Source organism: Ahaetulla prasina, chromosome 8 (genome assembly GCF_028640845.1).
Source record: "Ahaetulla prasina isolate Xishuangbanna chromosome 8, ASM2864084v1, whole genome shotgun sequence".
Taxonomy (NCBI): domain Eukaryota; kingdom Metazoa; phylum Chordata; class Lepidosauria; order Squamata; family Colubridae; genus Ahaetulla; species Ahaetulla prasina.
This window is the reverse complement of record NC_080546.1, coordinates 1252135-1271081: the sequence shown is the minus strand read 5'-3', so window position 1 is coordinate 1271081 and position 18947 is coordinate 1252135. Positions and strand designations below refer to the sequence as shown.

At 49.0% G+C, this 18947-nt stretch overlaps 1 protein-coding gene across 1 annotated transcript in view; it reads left to right on the top strand.

Moving 5' to 3' along the window:
• Window positions 1–18947, top strand: part of DYSF (dysferlin) — a 154535-nt gene that overhangs the window by 117348 nt on the left and 18240 nt on the right. Inside the window, exons 43-49 of the mRNA XM_058193062.1 lie at window positions 3472–3484; window positions 7183–7311; window positions 7607–7791; window positions 8092–8331; window positions 9936–10078; window positions 14630–14769; window positions 16204–16292. Coding sequence (XP_058049045.1) covers window positions 3472–3484; window positions 7183–7311; window positions 7607–7791; window positions 8092–8331; window positions 9936–10078; window positions 14630–14769; window positions 16204–16292 — 939 coding nt within the window. The remainder of the gene's footprint in view (window positions 1–3471; window positions 3485–7182; window positions 7312–7606; window positions 7792–8091; window positions 8332–9935; window positions 10079–14629; window positions 14770–16203; window positions 16293–18947) is intronic.

The window sequence follows — 18947 nt, the reverse complement described above, 5'->3', positions numbered from 1 at the left end:
GTGGCTGAACTAGGAATGTGGCAGGGCTGCCTGGCAGTCAAACTTGATGAGCTTCGCATGATGGAATTTTGTGGAATTCTAAAACGAGTTATTTATTTGCGGAGGAATGTTTCGCGAGATACAAATTGCCCCTTTGTGGTTTCAATCAATTTCAGAAGAGTTCGCTATTTTAAAAAAAGGGGGGGAGGGGAGGGCTAAAAAAGGAAAGGCTGGTTTTCTGCTGAGAGGGTCTCCAGGACACCTTGCTGAGTCCCGGCTCCTTCTGACTCAGAGGGCTCCTTAATGCTCCCTGAGCTTTGCAAGGTTGCTTCCTTGCAGGCGTTTCATGACCCAACTAGATAACATCATCAGTGCTGGAAGGGGGTGGGGTTTGAAGAGAGGAGGAGGAGGAGGATTGTGGAGTCCTTGGTGCCCAACTACGTAACATCAGCAGTGCTAGTGGCCAAGCCCTGTCAGTGCTAGTAGGACGAGCAAGTCACTACAATACAAATTGAGAGCAGACCCCACTTCCTACTGGCACTGATGATGTTCCCTAGTTGGGTCATGAAATATCTGGAGGGAAACAACTAAGCTCAGAGAGATCCAAGGGCCCCACAGTCCTCCTCCTCCTCCTCTCTCCTACTGGCACTGATGGTGTTACTTCGTTTGGGTTGTGAAACGTCTGCAAGGAAACAGCCAAGCTCAGAGAGATCCAAGGGCCCCACAGTCCTCCTCCTCTCTCCTACTGGCACTGATGATGTTACTTCGTTTGGGTTGTGAAACGTCTGCAAGGAAACAGCCAAGCTCAGAGAGATCCAAGGGCCCCACAGTCCTCCTCCTCTCTCCTACTGGCACTGATGGTGTTACTTCGTTTGGGTTGTGAAACGTCTGCAAGGAAACAGCCAAGCTCAGAGAGATCCAAGGGCCCCACAGTCCTCCTCCTCTCTCCTACTGGCACTGATGATGTTCCCTAGTTGGGTCATGAAATATCTGGAGGAAACAACTAAGCTCAGAGAGATCCAAGGGCCCCACAGTCCTCCTCCTCTCTCCTACTGGCACTGATGATGTTACTTCGTTTGGGTTGTGAAACGTCTGCAAGGAAACAGCCAAGCTCAGAGAGGAGTTTTCTGGATGAAAACGGAAATTCTGGGAAGAAATGGGGGAGGGGCAAGGAGGGAGGGCTAAAAAAGGAAAGGCTGGTTTTCTGCTGAGAGGGTCTCCAGGACACCTTGCTGAGTCCCGGCTCCTTCTGACTCGGAGGGCTCCTTAATGCTCCCTGAGCTTTGCAAGGTTGCTTCCTTGCAGGCATTTCATGACCCAACTAGATAACATCATCAGTGCTGGAAGGGGGTGGGGTTTGAAGAGAGGAGGAGGAAGAGAAGGGAGAAGAGTGTAGGGTGGAGGGAGGAGGAGGAGGAGGAGGAGGAGGTAGATAAGAGAAGGAGAATGAAACAGAGAAGGAGAACAAAAGAGAAGGGAGAAAGAGAGAGGAGGAGGATTGTGGGGTCCTTGGTGGCCAACTACGTAACACCAGCAGTGCTAGGGGCCAAGCCCTGTCAGTGCTAGTAGGACGAGCAAGTCACTACAATATAAATTGAGAGCAGACCCCACTTCCTACTGGCACTGATGATGTTCCCTAGTTGGGTCATGAAATATCTGGAGGAAACAGCCAAGCTCAGAGAGCACCAGGCACCCCTCATTTCAACCCTGAGCTACAAATATTCTCCTTTATTGGTCTTCTGACTCTCCCTTCAACTCAGCCTGGCCCTTAAAGCAGAGATGCGCCATTAGTTCTGGTTTCTTCAGGATGCCCTGCTGATATTCTGCAAATCCAAGCTGACCTATCCCTTCTGACTCGGAGGGCTCCTTAATGCTCCCTGAGCTTTGCAAGGTTGCTTCCTTGCAGGCATCTCATGGCCCCACTAGATAACATCAACAGTGCTGGGAGGGGGTGGGGTTTGGAGAGAGGAGGAGGATTGTGGAGTCCTTGGTGCCCAACTACGTAACATCAGCAGTGCTAGGGGCCAAGCCCTGTCAGTGCTAGTAGGACGAGCAAGTCACTACAATATAAATTGAGAGCAGACCCCACTTCCTACTGGCACTGATGATGTTCCCTAGTTGGGTCATGAAATATCTGGAGGGAAACAACTAAGCTCAGAGAGATCCAAGGGCCCCACAGTCCTCCTCCTCTCTCCTACTGGCACGGGACCGCAAACTGGGTCACAAAGGCCTGGTCCATAAAGTTTGTTGTGGCCCTGAGTCCACCAGCGCATGCGCCTGGAGCCCGTCCGACTGGTTCCCCAACAGCATTCAGGCTGGGAGATCTAGGGGAAGTTAGAAATTAGACCAATGCCTCACTCTCACCTTTGCTCTAAATGGAAAGGGCTTATCTGATGAGGGCCACCCTCAACTGGTTGTCATCTTTCTTGAGAGAAGGCTGCCCTGGTACCTTGTGGGTGCAGCTCCTGGTCGTGGAGTTGCTCCACAGCCTTTTAAAGCCTAGAACAAAATGTTAGACAAAGTTGCCCAGGTAGAAGCTGGTCCAGGTAACTGCTCAAGTAGATGCTGGACTTAATGTGCCCGCCATATCCACTCTTATCGCATCCTTCCCGAAACCTCTTGGGTACCTCTTGGTGACCTTCAAGATCCATTGTGTATTTTCCTAGAGAGGGCAACTGTGGGAAAAGTGCCAGCTGGGCTGGAAGGAGAGGTCAGGTTTATGTCTCTTGTGACTGTGTAAGGATTCTGAGCTAGGTCCTTGCTTGACTCCTCCTTCCAACTTAGCTGGAAGGTTCCCAACAGCATTCAGGCTGGGAGATCTAGGGGAAGTTAGAAATTAGACCAATGCCTCACTCTCACCTTTGCTCTAAATGGAAAGGGCTTATCTGATGAGGGCCACCCTCAACTGGTTGTCATCTTTCTTGAGAGAAGGCTGCCCTGGTACCTTGTGGGTGCCGCTCCTGGTCGTGGAGTTGCTCCACAGCCTTTTAAAGCCTAGAACAAAATGTTAGACAAAGTTGCCCAGGTAGAAGCTGGTCCAGGTAACTGCTCAAGTAGATGCTGGACTTAATGTGCCCGCCATATCCACTCTTATCGCATCCTTCCCGAAACCTCTTGGGTACCTCTTGGTGACCTTCAAGATCCATTGTGTTCTGTTTCCCTTCCCCCAATACTCCCAGCAAAGAGTCCGTCAGAGGCCTTCCTTTTTTTTTCCCTTTTATTTACATAGATACATGTCCTGGCCACGTCTACCCACGGGCCTGCCAAGTTTCTGGAGATAACGAGGAAATTATAGATAAGGCCAGAATTACTCACGAATATATTCTTCCCTCCATTGAAATAGTTAGCTCGCGCCAATTCATTGCTTTGGAGATGCAATTGTCACCTCTTGGTTCTTTGCTAAGAATGTTTTGACCTCAGCCTAGGACTGAACTTCGTAAGAGACCTGGGCCGCTGATTGGCTCAGCAACCACAACACTGAGTGGCTGGCAGGATGAAACGCTGGGTGGGTCCCGCTGGCTCTAAATATTAAGATGTCTTGGCCGTCAACATTGGCCTTCCATTTTGGATCCAGCACCTGCAAGAACCTACCAGCCGCTGGCCACTTTCCATCTTCTCTCCTTTTTTCCCAGTTTGGATACTGCTGCTTAAGAGTTAACTAGTCCTGCTTAAATTATCTTCCCAGTGCTCCTTGGGATAATTTCCAGGCTGCCCTGGTACCTTGTGGGTGCCGCTCCTGGTCGTGGAGTTGCTCCACAGCCTTTTAAAGCCTAGAACAAAATGTTAGACAAAGTTGCCCAGGTAGAAGCTGGTCCAGGTAACTGCTCAAGTAGATGCTGGACTTAATGTGCCCGCCATATCCACTCTTATCGCATCCTTCCCGAAACCTCTTGGGTACCTCTTGGTGACCTTCAAGATCCATTGTGTTCTGTTTCCCTTCCCCCAATACTCCCAGCAAAGAGTCCGTCAGAGGCCTTCCTTTTTCCCAGTTTGGATACTGCTGCTTAAGAGTTAACTAGTCCTGCTTAAATTATCTTCCCAGTGCTCCTTGGGATAATTTCCAGGCTGCCCTGGTACCTTGTGGGTGCCGCTCCTGGTCGTGGAGTTGCTCCACAGCCTTTTAAAGCCTAGAACAAAATGTTAGACAAAGTTGCCCAGGTAGAAGCTGGTCCAGGTAACTGCTCAAGTAGATGCTGGACTTAATGTGCCCGCCATATCCACTCTTATCGCATCCTTCCCGAAACCTCTTGGGTACCTCTTGGTGACCTTCAAGATCCATTGTGTATTTTCCTAGAGAGGGCAACTGTGGGAAAAGTGCCAGCTGGGCTGGAAGGAGAGGTCAGGTTTATGCCTCTTGTGACTGTGTAAGGATTCTGAGCTAGGTCCTTGCTTGACTCCTCCTTCCAACTTAGCTGGAAGGCTCCCAACAGCATTCAGGCTGGGAGATCTAGGGGAAGTTAGAAATTAGACCAATGCCCCACTCTCACCTTTGCTCTAAATGGAAAGGGCTTATCTGATGAGGGCCGCCCTCAACTGGTTGTCATCTTTCTTGAGAGAAGGCTGCCCTGGTACCTTGTGGGTGCAGCTCCTGGTCGTGGAGTTGCTCCACAGCCTTTTAAAGCCTAGTACAAAATGTTAGACAAAGTTGCCCAGGTAGAAGCTGGTCCAGGTAACTGCTCAAGTAGATGCTGGACTTAATGTGCCCGCCATATCCACTCTTATCGCATCCTTCCCGAAACCTCTTGGGTACCTCTTGGTGACCTTCAAGATCCATTGTGTTCTGTTTCCCTTCCCCCAATACTCCCAGCAAAGAGTCCGTCAGAGGCCTTCCTTTTTTTCCTTTTATTTACATAGATACATGTCCTGGCCACGTCTACCCACGGGCCTGCCAAGTTTCTGGAGATAACGAGGAAATTATAGATAAGGCCAGAATTACTCACGAATATATTCTTCCCTCCATTGAAATAGTTAGCTCGCGCCAAGGAGGAGGAGGAGGAGGAGGAGGAGGAGGAGATGACTATGGGGTCCTCAATGCTCTCTGAGCCTGGTTGTTTTCTTGCAGACATCTCATAACCCCATGAGGTAACCTCATCAGTGCTAGAAAGGAGTTTCAATTGCTGAACAGCTGTAGGAACTCCATAAAATCCCAGCCCGTGTTCCTTTCAGCTGACTGGTGGGTTTCTGCTTTCTGTAGGATGTTTGAGTTGACTTGTACATTGCCCATGGAGAAGGACTTGAAGATCACCCTGTATGACTATGACCTCTTGTCCAAAGACGAGAAGATTGGGGAGACCATCATTGACCTAGAGAACCGCTTCCTTTCCAGATATGGGGCTCGTTGTGGCCTCCCTCAGACGTACTGCATGTGAGTTCCTCTGGACAATCATATAAAACTTGCTCACAGAACAGAAACATGAGTTTCACTCATCTTCCAAGGTGGAAGAGAGGACCATCCTGGTGGTGGCATCTCAGAGTCTTCCTGGATTCCTGGACCTCTCAGATGCTGCCACTATGAAACTGACATCGGTTAGTGGTGGGGCAGACTTTTGTATGGAGAACATGCCAGATTCAGCCCCATCCAATGTAGCTAAACATGATTACATGTGAAAACGTAGGAGAGCCTTCTGACTGTCTAAGGGCTTGAAGTACATATTATGCTATGTTCCTGAATGGTTGCGGGAATTGGGCATGGCTAGTCTAGGTTTTTAAGAAAAGACTGGACAGCCACTTGCCTGGAATGTATAGGGTTTCCTCTTTGAGCAGGGGGCTGGACTAGAAGACCTCCAAGGTCCCTTTCCTATTCTATTCTATTCTATTCTATTCTATTCTATTCTATTCTATTCTATTCTATTCTATTCTATTCTATTCTATTCTATTCTATTCTATTCTATTCCCATTCCCATTCTAAAGCTTCTTCAATTCTTCAGAACCGAAGCTTCTTCTTGGATGAGAAATTAAATGTTTTCAAGTAAAAACCCAAGAAATTCCCGTTGCCTTTTGGAGAAAGTGCCTTTGGGACTGATTTGGCACTTTAGTTGAGGGTGGGGGCCGTTCCCAGCCCTGAGCTCTGTGTGGCTTCCTCTTCACTGGGAAGCTATTTGGGGGTGAAGGGGTGGGGGGAGCAGAGAGGGAGCTGGTGATGAGTGTCTGTTTATTCTCAGTAGCAACGGGGGTTCCATCTATGGTCAACATGTGGCTTACATCAGTTTAGTTTTTATTTAACGTAAGGTATATGAAGTTTAGATGTGTCTATGGGGGGATTCTTGAGGACACACAGAGCAACGTTCCTTAATTGAGTGGTTCCCAAATGGGTTGGACTAGAAGACCTCCAAGGTCCCTTTCCTATTCTATTCTATTCCCATTCCCATTCTAAAGCTTCTTCAATTCTTCAGAACCGAAGCTTCTTCTTGGATGAGAAATTAAATGTTTTCAAGTAAAAACCCAAGAAATTCCCGTTGCCTTTTGGAGAAAGTGCCTTTGGGACTGATTTGGCACTTTAGTTGAGGGTGGGGGCCGTTCCTAGCCCTGAGCTCTGTGTGGCTTCCTCTTCACTGGGAAGCTATTTGGGGGTGAAGGGGTGGGGGGAGCAGAGAGGGAGCTGGTGATGAGTGTCTGTTTATTCTCAGTAGCAACGGGGGTTCCATCTATGGTCAACATGTGGCTTACATCAGTTTAGTTTTTATTTAACGTAAGGTATATGAAGTTTAGATGTGTCTATGGGGGGATTCTTGAGGACACACAGAGCAACGTTCCTTAATTGAGTGGTTCCCAAATGGGTTGGACTAGAAGACCTCCAAGGTCCCTTTCCTATTCTATTCCCATTCCCATTCTAAAGCTTCTTCAATTCTTCAGAACCAAGCTTCTTCTTGGATGAGAAATTAAATGTTTTCAAGTAAAACCCAAGAAATTCCCGTTGCCTTTTGGAGAAAGTGCCTTTGGGACTGATTTGGCACTTTAGTTGAGGGTGGGGCCGTTCCCAGCCCTGAGCTCTGTGTGGCTTCCTCTTCACTGGGAAGCTATTTGGGGTGAAGGGGTGGGGAGCAGAGAGGAGCTGGTGATGAGTGTCTGTTTATTCTCAGTAGCAACGGGGTTCCATCTATGGTCAACAGACCAGAGGGGGCTTCCCTTTCCTTGCCCATCCCTTCAAACATCTGAGGAGAAGAAAGAAGACACAAAATACTTTCCATCTTCTCCTCTCCTTAGATCTACGAGACAGAGTTGGAGAACCTCGAAGACTTTGGAGGCCTTTCAGATTTCTGCCACACCTTTAAGTTGTCCCGCGGCAAAACTCAGGATGACAGCGAAGATCCCACCGTTGTGGGAGAATTCAAGGTTGGCCCATCACTTAAACTAAACTAGACTAAACTGAACTGAACTGAACTGAACTAAACTAAACTAAACAAAACAAAACAAAAATACAATACAATACAATACAATTACAACACAACACAATAAAAATTATGCTACTCTCTTGAGAGAAGGCTGCCCCTGTAGTAGCCATACAAGAGGTGATCCAAGCATTCTTCAGGAGTCCCTCTGCAACATCTGGACCACAGCTGGCTCCAGCGGGACAGACCTCCAAGCTGCCTATGTTGGTGGAAGACTCACGCCTTTCCTCCCCTCGCAGGGCTCGTTTAAGATCTACCCTCTGCCCGACGACCCCACGGTGCCCGTCCCTCCGCGCCAGTTCCACCAGCTTCCAGCCCGAGGCCCCCAGGAGTGTCTCGTGAGGGTTTATATCATCCGGGCCTTTGATCTGCAGCCAAATCGCCATGGAACAAGCCATTGCAGGACAATTCAACAAACGCAAAAGTTAAATCAATTTTGTGGCCAATGATAGTAAAATAAGGAAAGTCAGTCCAGAAATACAACAATTACAATAATTTTGACCAAAATGTGGACACCAATAATAAAAGTAACTGAATGAAACGATAAACACAGTGTTGAATTGTCTGTGGTGAGTTCTCCTGCAGTGAATGGAGGAGGAGGAGGAGGAGGAGATGACTATAGGGTCCTCAATGCTCTCTGAGCCTGGTTGTTTTCTTGCAGACATCTCATAACCCCATGAGGTAACCTCATCAGTGCTAGAAAGGAGTTTCAATTGCTGAACAGCTGTAGGAACTCCATAAAATCCCAGCCCGTGTTCCTTTCAGCTGACTGGTGGGTTTCTGCTTTCTGTAGGATGTTTGAGTTGACTTGTACATTGCCCATGGAGAAGGACTTGAAGATCACCCTGTATGACTATGACCTCTTGTCCAAAGACGAGAAGATTGGGGAGACCATCATTGACCTAGAGAACCGCTTCCTTTCCAGATATGGGGCTCGTTGTGGCCTCCCACAGACGTACTGCATGTGAGTTCCTCTGGACAATCATATAAAACTTGCTCACAGAACAGAAACATGAGTTTCACTCATCTTCCAAGGTGGAAGAGAGGACCATCCTGGTGGTGGCATCTCAGAGTCTTCCTGGATTCCTGGACCTCTCAGATGCTGCCACTATGAAACTGACATCGGTTAGTGGTGGGGCAGACTTCTGTATGGAGAACATGCCAGATTCAGCCCCATCCTATGTAGCTAAACATGATTACATGTGAAAACGTAGGAGAGCCTTCTGACTGTCTAAGGGCTTGAAGTACATATTATGCTATGTTCCTGAATGGTTGCAGGAAGTGGGCCTGGCTAGTCTAGGGAAGAGAAGGACCAGGGGAGATATGAAAGCAGTCTTCCAATATTTGAGGGGCTGCCAGAGAGAGGAGAGGGTGTCAAACTGTTTTCCCAAGCACTCAAAGGCCAGACAAGGAACAATGGATGGAAACCGATCAAGGAGAGATTCAACCTGGAAATAAGGAGAAATTTTCTGATGGTGAGAACAATCAATCAGTGGAACAGAAGTTGCCTTCAGAAGTTATGGGAGCTTCATCCCTGGAGGCTTTCAAGAAGAGATTGGACAGCCATTTGTCAGAAAGGGTGTAGGATTTTATTTATTATTTATTTATTATTTAGATTTTTATACCGCCCTTCTCCCGAAGGACTCAGGGCGGTGTACAGCCAGATTAAAACAATACAATATATAATTTTAAAACAACAGATTAAAATAACATATTCTATAATGGCCGAAAAATTTAAAAATCATCAAATTTGACCCAATAAAACAAAATACCCAATTTAAAATTATTAAAATTCAAAACATTCAAGATTTAACAATTAAGAATTAAGCCAGTCCCGCTTGGATGAACAAATACGTTTTCAATTCACGGCGAAAGGTCCGAAGGTCAGGTAATTGACGCAAACCAGGGGGAAGTTCGTTCCAGAGGGTAGGTGCTCCTACAGAGAGGATCTCCTGCCTGGGCAGAGGGTTGGACTAGAAGATCTCCAAGGCCCCTTCCAACTCTCTTAACCTGTATTGTTTGATCTCAGAAAACAACTTTGCAGCTGGGTCTGCCCTGAATCTCACCCTGTGGCCAGCCAGAATGGCTCTAGAAGAAGATCCAACAAGCTGGAGCTACAAGGCTCTACAGGTGGACCTTGACTTACAACAGTTCATTTACAGAGGCACTGAAAAAAGTGACTTAATGACCGTTTTTCATACTTACGACCATTGCAGCATCCCCACGGTCATGTGATCCAAATTCAGCCGCTTTGCAACTGACTCGTATTTATGACGGTCGCAGTGTCCCTGGGTCACGTGATCCCCTTTTGCCACCTTCTGACAAACAAGGGGAAAGGCAGATTCACTTAATGATCGTGTTGCTGACGTATCCGCTGCAATTTTGGCAAAAAAGGTGGTAAAATGGGGCAAAACACTTGCTTAACAAGGGTCTCGCTTAGCAACAGACGTTTGGGGCTCAATTGTGCTTGGTCATAAGTGGAGGACTACCTGTCCAGGCCTTGCAGAGAGTTGGCGCAAAGATGCTTTGAGGTTCCTCTGCTTGATTGTCCCGTTTCTCCCCTTCCAGTTCTGGCCCCAACCAGTGGAGAGATCAGCTGCGCCCGTCACAACTCCTCCATCACTTTTCCTTGCAACGCAACGGCAAACTTCCGGTGTACAAGATGGACCACGTTGTCTTTGGAGATCAAACGTACCACCTCTCGGACCTGGGTAAAAACCACGCGGCTCCCACCTCTCGGCTTCCTTGCAGCTTTAGTTCAAGGCTGTGCGGCCAATTCAGTCTCAAATTGAATAGGCCTCCCACTCTGGCGCCTGCAAAAGCAGCAACTGGCTGGCCAGTGAAGGGTCCCTGGTGCTCTCTGAGCCTGGTGGTTTTCTTGCAAACGTTTCATCACCCAGCTAAGGAACATCATCAGTGCCAGAAGGGAGTAGAGTTTGCAGGGGGGAGGAGGAGGGGGGAGGAGGAGGAGGAGAACTGTTGGGTCCTTGGTGCTCTCTGAGCCTGGTGGTTTTCTTGCAGATGTTTCATGACCCAACTAGGGAACATCATCAGTGCCAGAAGGGAGTGGGATTTGAAGAGTGGAGGAGGAGGACTGTGGGGTCCTTGGTGCTCTCTGAGCCTGGTGGTTTTCTTGCAGATGTTTCATGACCCAACTAGGGAACATCATCAGTGCCAGAAGGGAGTGGGATTTGAAGAGTGGAGGAGGAGGACTGTGGGGTCCTTGGTGCTCTCTGACCGTGGTGGTTTTCTTGCAGATGTTTCATGACCCAACTAGGGAACATTATCAGTGCTTAAAGGAGTGGGGTTTAAGGAGGAGGATTGTGGAGTCCTTAGTGCTCTCTGAGCTTGGTGGGTTTTTTGCAGACATTTCATGACCTGAGTAGGGAACGTCATCAGTGCTCCTAAGGAATGGGAAGCAAACTCCATTCCTTACTAGCACTGGTGATGATTCCCTAGTTGGGTCATGAAACATCTGCAAGGAAACCGCCAAGCTCAAAGAGCAGCAAGGACATCTCATTTCAACCCCGAGCTACAAATATTCTCCTTTATTGGTGTGAGATATAAGACCCAAATGTTTTAATCCTCACAATTCATAAACAAGTCTGGTTCCCAAAATCAAAGGTTTATTGGAGATAAAATGAAGAAAAATAAAAAGTGGTTGCAAGCCCCGGCCTCTTAGACCTTTCCCAAATGGATTGAGTTCAAAGAGCGCAAGGAGCAGTTTTCAAACTACACATTTTATACTCCTCCACAATGCACGTCACACCTAAGAAATTCTCCCCCCTAACCTCCTTCTTCTACCAAGTCATTCCATCTTCTAAAGGGTCATCATGACAATTTCTCCGGAGGAACAGATATCTTATCTTGTTTACTAGAAGCTTCGGCCTGGGCCGATGTTCCTATCTAACTGAATTGTGGCCTTGCCTTGGACGTAGGTTCCTGTCTTCCAAGAAGGATTTTTAGCAAGTCATCATGTACTGTTGCACCGAATACAATTTGTTGTCATTTCACGACCACAGTTTTTAATACATTACATTTTATAAAAGGGTAACTTATTATTCATTTCCTTCAGTGGTACTAATTGGCAGTTTTTTAAGTAAAGGGTAACCATTCTTGGAATGCTATGTCCAGTTTTCGTCACTACAATACAAAAAAGATGTTGAGACTCTAGAAAATGTTCAGAAAGAGCAACAAGGATGATGAGGGGACCGGAGGCTAAAACATACGAAGAACGATTAAAGGAACTGGGCCTGGCTAGTCTCGGGAAGAGAAGGACCAGGGGAGACAGGATAACAATATTCCAATATTTGAGGGGCTGCCACAGAGAGGAGGGGACCAAGCTATTCTCCAAGGCACCCAAAGGCCAGACAAGGAACAATGGATGGAAACTGAACAAGGAGAGATCCAACCTGGAAATAAGGAGAAATTTCCTGACAATGAGAGCAATCAACCCATGGAACAGAAGTTGCCTTCGGAAGTTGTGGGAGCTTCATCCCTAGAAGATTTCAAGAAGAGATTGGACAGCCATCTGTCAGAAATAGTGTAGGTTTGGACTAGGTGACCTGCAAGGTCCCTTCCAACTCTGTTATTCTATATATCAAGAGTGACAGAGTCTTCCAGCTTTCTGGCATCTCTTTCAGATCTCCCAAAAGACAACCAATCCCCTTTGGGGTCTGTGTGGGCAGCAAGGGCCTGTAGGTGTAGCTTCTGTCCAGCAGAGAGAGACATTGTCACAGGGCTGAGCTGTGGCAGCTGCTAGCACTGATGAAGTTACCTGGTTTGGTAATGAAATGTCTGCAGGAAAAGAGCCACGTTGAGAGAGCAGCAAGAACTTCACAGCCATCCTCCTCCTCTCCCTTCCTCCTCCTCCCCTCCTCCACAAACCACCCTCCCTTCTAGCACTGATGATATTTATTTATTTATTTATTTATTTATTGTTCGTATTTGTATACCGCCCTATCTCCCGAAGGACTCAGGGCGGTTCACAGGCAGATAAAAACATTTATATACAAATTAAAAATAACCATTTAAAAAACTTATTCTAAAGCCCGATCCTTAAAAAATGATATAAATAATAAAACCCATTTAAAACCAGTATAAATTTAAAATCTAATCCAGTCCTGCGCAGATGAATAAATGCGTTTTAAGCTCGCGACGGAAGGTTCGGAGGTCCGGGAGTTGACGAAGTCCTGGGGGGAGTTCATTCCAGAGGGTGGGAGCCCCCACAGAGAAGGCCCTTCCCCTGGGCGTCGCCAGATGACATTGCCTAGCTGACGGCACCCCGAGGAGTCCCTCCCTGTGAGAGCGCACGGGTCGGTGAGAGGTATTCGGTAACAGTAGGCGGTCCCGTAAGTAACCCGGCCCTATGCCATGGAGCGCTTTAAAGGTGGTTACCAAAACCTTGAAGCGCACCCGGAAGGCCACAGGTAGCCAGTGCAGTCTGCGCAGGAGAGGTGTCACATGGGAGCCACGAGGGCTCCTCTATAACCCGCAGCCGCATTCTGAACTACCTGGAGCCTCCGGATGCCCTTCAAGGGGAGCCCCATGTAGAGAGCATTGCAGTAATCCAGACGAGACGTCACGAGGGCGTGAGTGACCGTGCATAAGGCATCCCGGTCTAGAAAGGGGCGCAACTGGCACACCAGGCGAACCTGGTAGAAAGCTCTCCTGGAGACGGCCGTCAAATGATCTTCAAAAGACAGCCGTTCATCCAGGAGGACGCCCAAGTTGCGCACCCTCTCCATCGGGGCCAATGACTCGCCCCCAACAGTCAGCCGTGGACTCAGCTGACTGTACCGGGATGCCGGCATCCACAGCCACTCTGTCTTGGAGGGATTGAGCCTGAGCTTGTTTCTCCCCATCCAGACCCGTACGGCCTCCAAACACCGGGACAGCACTTCGATAGCTTCGTTGGGGTGGCCCGGTGTCGAAAAGTACAGCTGGGTGTCATCAGCGTACAGCTGGTACCTCACACCGAAGCCACTGATGAGCTCACCCAGCGGCTTCACATAGATGTTGAACAGAAGGGGCGAGAGGATCGACCCCTGCGGCACCCCACAAGTGAGGCGCCTCGGAATCGATCTCTGCCCCCTGTCAACACCGTCTGCGACCGATCGGAGAGATAGGAGGAGAACCACCGATAAACGGTGCCTCCCACTCCCAATCCCTCCAACCGGCACAGCAGGATACCATGGTCGATGGTATCAAAAGCCGCTGAGAGGTCTAATAGGACCAGGGCAGAGGAACAGCCCCTATCCCTGGCCCTCCAGAGATCATCCACCAACGCGACCAAAGCCGTCTCAGTGCTGTAACCGGGCCGGAAACCGGACTGGAACGGGTCTAGATAGACAGTTTCATCCAGGTGTAAGGGAAACTGATATGCCACCATACTCTCTACAACCTTCGCCGCGAAGCGAAGGTTGGAGACCGGACGATAATTACCTAAAACAGCCGGGTCCAGGGAAGGCTTCTTGAGGAGGGGTCTCACCACCGCCTCTTTCAAGGCGGCCGGAAAGACTCCCTCCACCAAGGAAGCGCTTGTAATTGCCTGGAGCCAGCCTCGTGTCACCTCCTGAGTGGCCAGCACCAACCAGGAGGGGCACGGGTCCAGTAAACACGTGGTGGCATTCAACCTACCCAACAACCTGTCCATGTCCTCGGGAGCCACAAGGTCAAACTCATCCCATAAAATGTCACCAAGACCACCCTCAGCCGTCTCACCTGAGTCACCGCAATTTTGGTCCAGACCATCCCGAAGCTGAACGATTTTATCGTATAGATAACCGTTAAACTCCTCAGCACGTCCCTGCAACGGGTCATCCCGCTCCCCCTGGTGAAGGAGGGAACGAGTCACCCGAAACAGGGCGGCTGGGCGGTTATCTGCCGATGCAATGAGGGAGGAGGCATAGCTACGCCTCGCTTCCCTCAATGCCACTAGGTAAGCCCTATTATAGGACTTCACTAGTGTCCGATCAGCTTCCGAACGGCTAGACCTCCAGGAATATTACCTAGTTGGGTCATGAAACGTCTGCAAGAAACCCACCAAGCGCACCAAGGACCACACAGTTCAACCCTGGGCCAGAAATACTTTCTTCTGTCGTGAACCTAAGAGAATAGCGGCCATCTTGAGCAAATGCAAACAGAACAGCAGAGGACCTCTGGGGTCCCCGTTGCGTCCTCCCCCCTCCATCCCTCCCTGCATTGCAGACAGGAGCCCCAACAGTTGACTGACAGGTGAAATCTCTGCCTTTTCGATTCAGAGGACAGCAAGGCCCCCAACCCCCACCTGGGTTCTCTGGAAGAACGACTTGCCCTGCATGTCCTGCAGAAGCAAGGCCTGGTCCCTGAGCATGTGGAGACCAGGCAGCTGTACAGCCCTCTCCAGCCGGACATTGAGCAGGTAAAGTTGGCAGGGAGAAAGTGGTGGGGATTCCGAGGAAACTTGTGGCGGCTGCTTCTGCTCCTCCTCCTCCTCCTCCTCCTCCTCCTCCTCCTCTTCCTCTTCCTCTTCTACTTCTTCTTCTTTCCTCCTCCTCTTCTTTCTTCCTCCTCCTCCTCCTCCTCCTCCTCTTCCTCTTCTTCTTCTACTTCTTCTTCTTTCCTCCTCCTCTTCTTCTCCTTCTTCCTCCTCCTCTTCCTCCTCCTCCTCCTCCTCTTCTTCTCCTTCTTCCTCCTCCTCTTCCTCCTCCTCCACTCCCTCCCCTCCTCCTCCTCCTCCTCTTCTTCTCCTTCTTCCTCCTCCTCTTCCTCCTCCTCCACTCCCTCCCCTCCTCCTCCTCCCCCTCCCCCCTCCTTCTTTTTCCATATCCATCATCAGATGTTGGCGATCAGGTGGGCTTCCATTCAAGATGATGGGTGTGTGTGCATGTGTGTGTGATTCACACGTCCTAGGCAATTTCCTTCCTAGGGTATCGATGCTGCATATCAGCACGTGGGTGTTGATGGGAGAGATTCCTATTGTGGGAAGAATTTATAAATGCATATAAATGTCTTAGAGATATTATATAGGAAATCCCATGTCTCCAACAAAATGACTGATTAGCAGCCCCCCAAAATCTTTTCAGACTTACAGCAAACATAAGGATTAATTAAACACCTATTTCAAATTGTAAACGCACACAAAAGCAAACACACAGGAGCCAATTAGCACAAGGTAAAGCTACTTATAATACAGTTCAAAGGAAGAGACCCAGTTCTCATGGCTTGATCTAATCGACTCCTTCTCTGGGGTCAGCATAGTACACCCACCCACACGCCTTAAGTGTCACCCTAGAAAGCAACACCTACACACTAACACACCCAGGAGAAACTTCCATATCAAACGACCCCTCTGTGCCCCTCACGAGCTGCGCCCCCTAGGCAACCCTTTTCGTTTTGGGGAATAAATAAATTTCCTTTCTTCAAAGCTGTCTGGATTTCAATTTGATTTATTGTTGCACTACCTGAGCTCAAGTTGGAAGCCCAAATTATTCTGAAGAGATTATCAATATCCAGGCGTTACAAGCCCCCCCCCTGCCCCGAGTTGGTGCACTCCAAGGCAAGGCTGCCTCTAGCTAATTAAAGTTGTGCGTAGAGGCCAGGTTGGTCCAAGGCTCCCTGCTCCCTCGGCCAGGGCCTGACTGAAAGTTGGGTGTGTGAGCTAGATGGAATTGGTTGGACCAAGGAGCTTCCTTAGGAAACCACCACAATAGACAGGAAAAGGATGGAGAGATTGGCTGTCTTCTCCAGGAATTCCACTGCTGTCACCAAAGACGGACTCAGGGAGTTGCATTCAAACCCAAATCCTTGGCCAGGGACATTGCAAAGAGACCCTTCTTCTCCAATTTCCTTACAGGGCAAAGTTCAGCTTTGGGTGGACCTGTTTCCAAAATCCCTTGGGCCACCGGGACCACCATTCAACGTGACCCCACGAAGAGCAAAGAGGTAATGATGACCTCCCCTCTCAGGCTTTTTCATGCCCGTAGCTGTCATGCCCCTGTCGGAGCCTGAATCTGTGGGGGAAGACAAGCTGGAACCTGAGCCTACGGAGATTGAGGGGATGGCTTCGTTGGCTTTGGAGGAAAATGGGGAAGGGTGGGGCTTTTCAGGATTAGGACAACTTGTAGGCAGAAGAAAGAGGGGCAGGATGAACATGAGAGAGAGAGCTCAGGCGAGGAGCAAGGACCATCCCCTCCTGATCCGAGAGCACAGAGAGAGGAGAGAAGGTGTGAACAGTGTAGACTAAGCAGGCTAAGGAGAAGAGTGCCCCGCCCATCTGTACAAGGCACACCTGGGGAATGAGACTTAAGGGAGGGGCATTTGTTGGGAACAAATACTGAGTTCCTGAAGTGTTGAGTGCCAACATTTGGACTCCCCAAGAGTCCTTGCATCCCTTCTGGCGTTCTGGACTAATTACCTGGATCTTTTGCTTCCTGAAGTTCTTGATTTGCCCTGCTGGATTTATTGTTGTGCAGCCCTGGTGTAAGAGCTTGGCTGGGCTATTTGCAGCCAGAGGCTGCTTGAGGTGTGTGTGTGGGTTTGACATCACTTTGTTCTGGGACTGGCCAGAAACGTGGGAGCGTTTGGGGAAATTTAAACAACCAGCTGTTTGTGTTATCTCTATGCCATGCTCCGGATCATCACAGTAGCTTTCCCCATAGACCACTGAGTTTCTCAACCTCAGCCCCTTGAAGACAGTGGACTTCCCAGAATTCTGTCTGGCTGGGGAATTCTGGGAGTTGAAATCCACCCATCTTCAAGGGGCCAAAGTTGAGAAACACTGCCATAGACAATCTGTTGAATATGACCGGTTTCACCTTGCTGAAAATCTTCTTCCTAACTCTAGTAGCCTTCAAGACGGACAGTGAAAGAAGACACCGAAGTTTCCCTACCATCACTTGGCCTTCTTAAGAAGGTCGCTTTTGAACATGGAGTCTGGATTTAACCACCACGCATTCCCCACCCCTCTATAGCAGGGGATCTCCAAGATTGCAACCATGAAGGAAGCCCCAACATGGCCTCCTTGCCATGGACTCTGCAGTTGCTGAGTGGTTAACATAGTTCATGTCCATGCCCAGTATAGTACAAGAAGAACCTCAACATGGTCATCCAGATGCTTAGGACAAACCGGCTCTCAATGGGACACAGAAAAAGAAAGGACATGGCTATTTTGAGAAGAAGCATGGCTACTTTTAATTAAAAGAAGGACTGGGGTTGACATGATAGCGGTCTTCCAATATCTTAGGCCCTTCGATCTCCATCCCTCTTTCTCTCTTCCTTCTGTTTCTTCCTCCCTTTTCTCTCCTCTGGGCTCCTTCTCGGTCTCTTTCTTTCATCTTCTTCTCAATCCTGTCTCCTTCTGAGGCTTTGAGGGGAGCTCCAGGTGACCCCACTGGAAGGAAGCTTCTTAAAATCCTGCTTGCACAATGTAGCACATTCTGGTGGGGAAGGTTTTCCTTCTGTCCAAGAAGTTGGATGGAAAATATTATATATATATATATAATTTATGTAAATCGGAAGAGATTGCTGCTGGGGGCCTTTTCTTGGGAGAGAGTAGATGACCTTCAAAGTATCCCCTCTACAACTTTGCGGCTCTTATCAAACGTTATGGAACCACTTCTTGGTCCCCTCTCCCCATTTTTTTAAGCAGAGGCACCCAGCCAGGGTCATCCTTGCTTCCCTGCTCGGGGGGCGGGGGTGCGCGCTGGCTGTTCAGAGCCCCTCGAATGATGGTGGGGGGAGGGGGCCGGGCGTTGAGGTTGGGACGGAGCAGGAGAGCAATGGAAGCCCCGTGTAGGAAACGTTTGGGCAGCCTGACTCCCGTTTCTGGAAAGCAAGCGAGGCATGTCCTGGAATTTCTCCTCTTTGGTCCTCCATTCCCTCCCCAAATTCTGACGTTGCTGACTTGAACGTCTCACTCTGAATCTGGATCTTTCTTTGCGCTGTTCTGTTGCACATTACTCCTTGGCAACCCCACAAGTGGGGAGGGGGCTGGGGGAGGGAGGGAGGGAGGGAGGGCTGTTGTGGTGAAGGGGAGCCAGCCCAGCTCTGAAAGAAAGGGATGGCCCAGAACGCAGCAGTCAGACGGTTTGTGGACTCATCTCACAATGATTGGGTTCCAGTATTTGAGGGGCTGCCCCAAAGTAGAGGGGGGGCAACTTATTCTCCAAAGCACCAGAAAGCAGGAAAAGAAGCAACGGATGGAAACTAACCAAGGAGAGAAGCAACCTAGAGTTAAAGGGAAACTTCTTTACAGTGTGAATAATTAACCAGTGGAACAACTTGCCACCAGAAATTGTTCTGAAGAAGTTCTGAAGTTGCCTTCAGAACTTGCCTTCAGAAGCTGCATCACTGGATGAGTTTTTAAGAAGAGTTTGGACAGCCAACTCTCTAATATGCTATAAGGTTTCCTTCTCGGCCAGAGAATTTGACTAGAAGACCTCCAAGATCCCTTCGAACTCTGTTATTCTGCATCCGGTAGGCCAGCAACCCTGGAGGGTTGATTCTCTAGGGATGCTACTGAAATGGTTTGTGAAATGTGAATTCTGTTTCTGAGAGGTGGAACTGGGTAGAGGCGGCAATTTCTGCTTGGGATGTTGC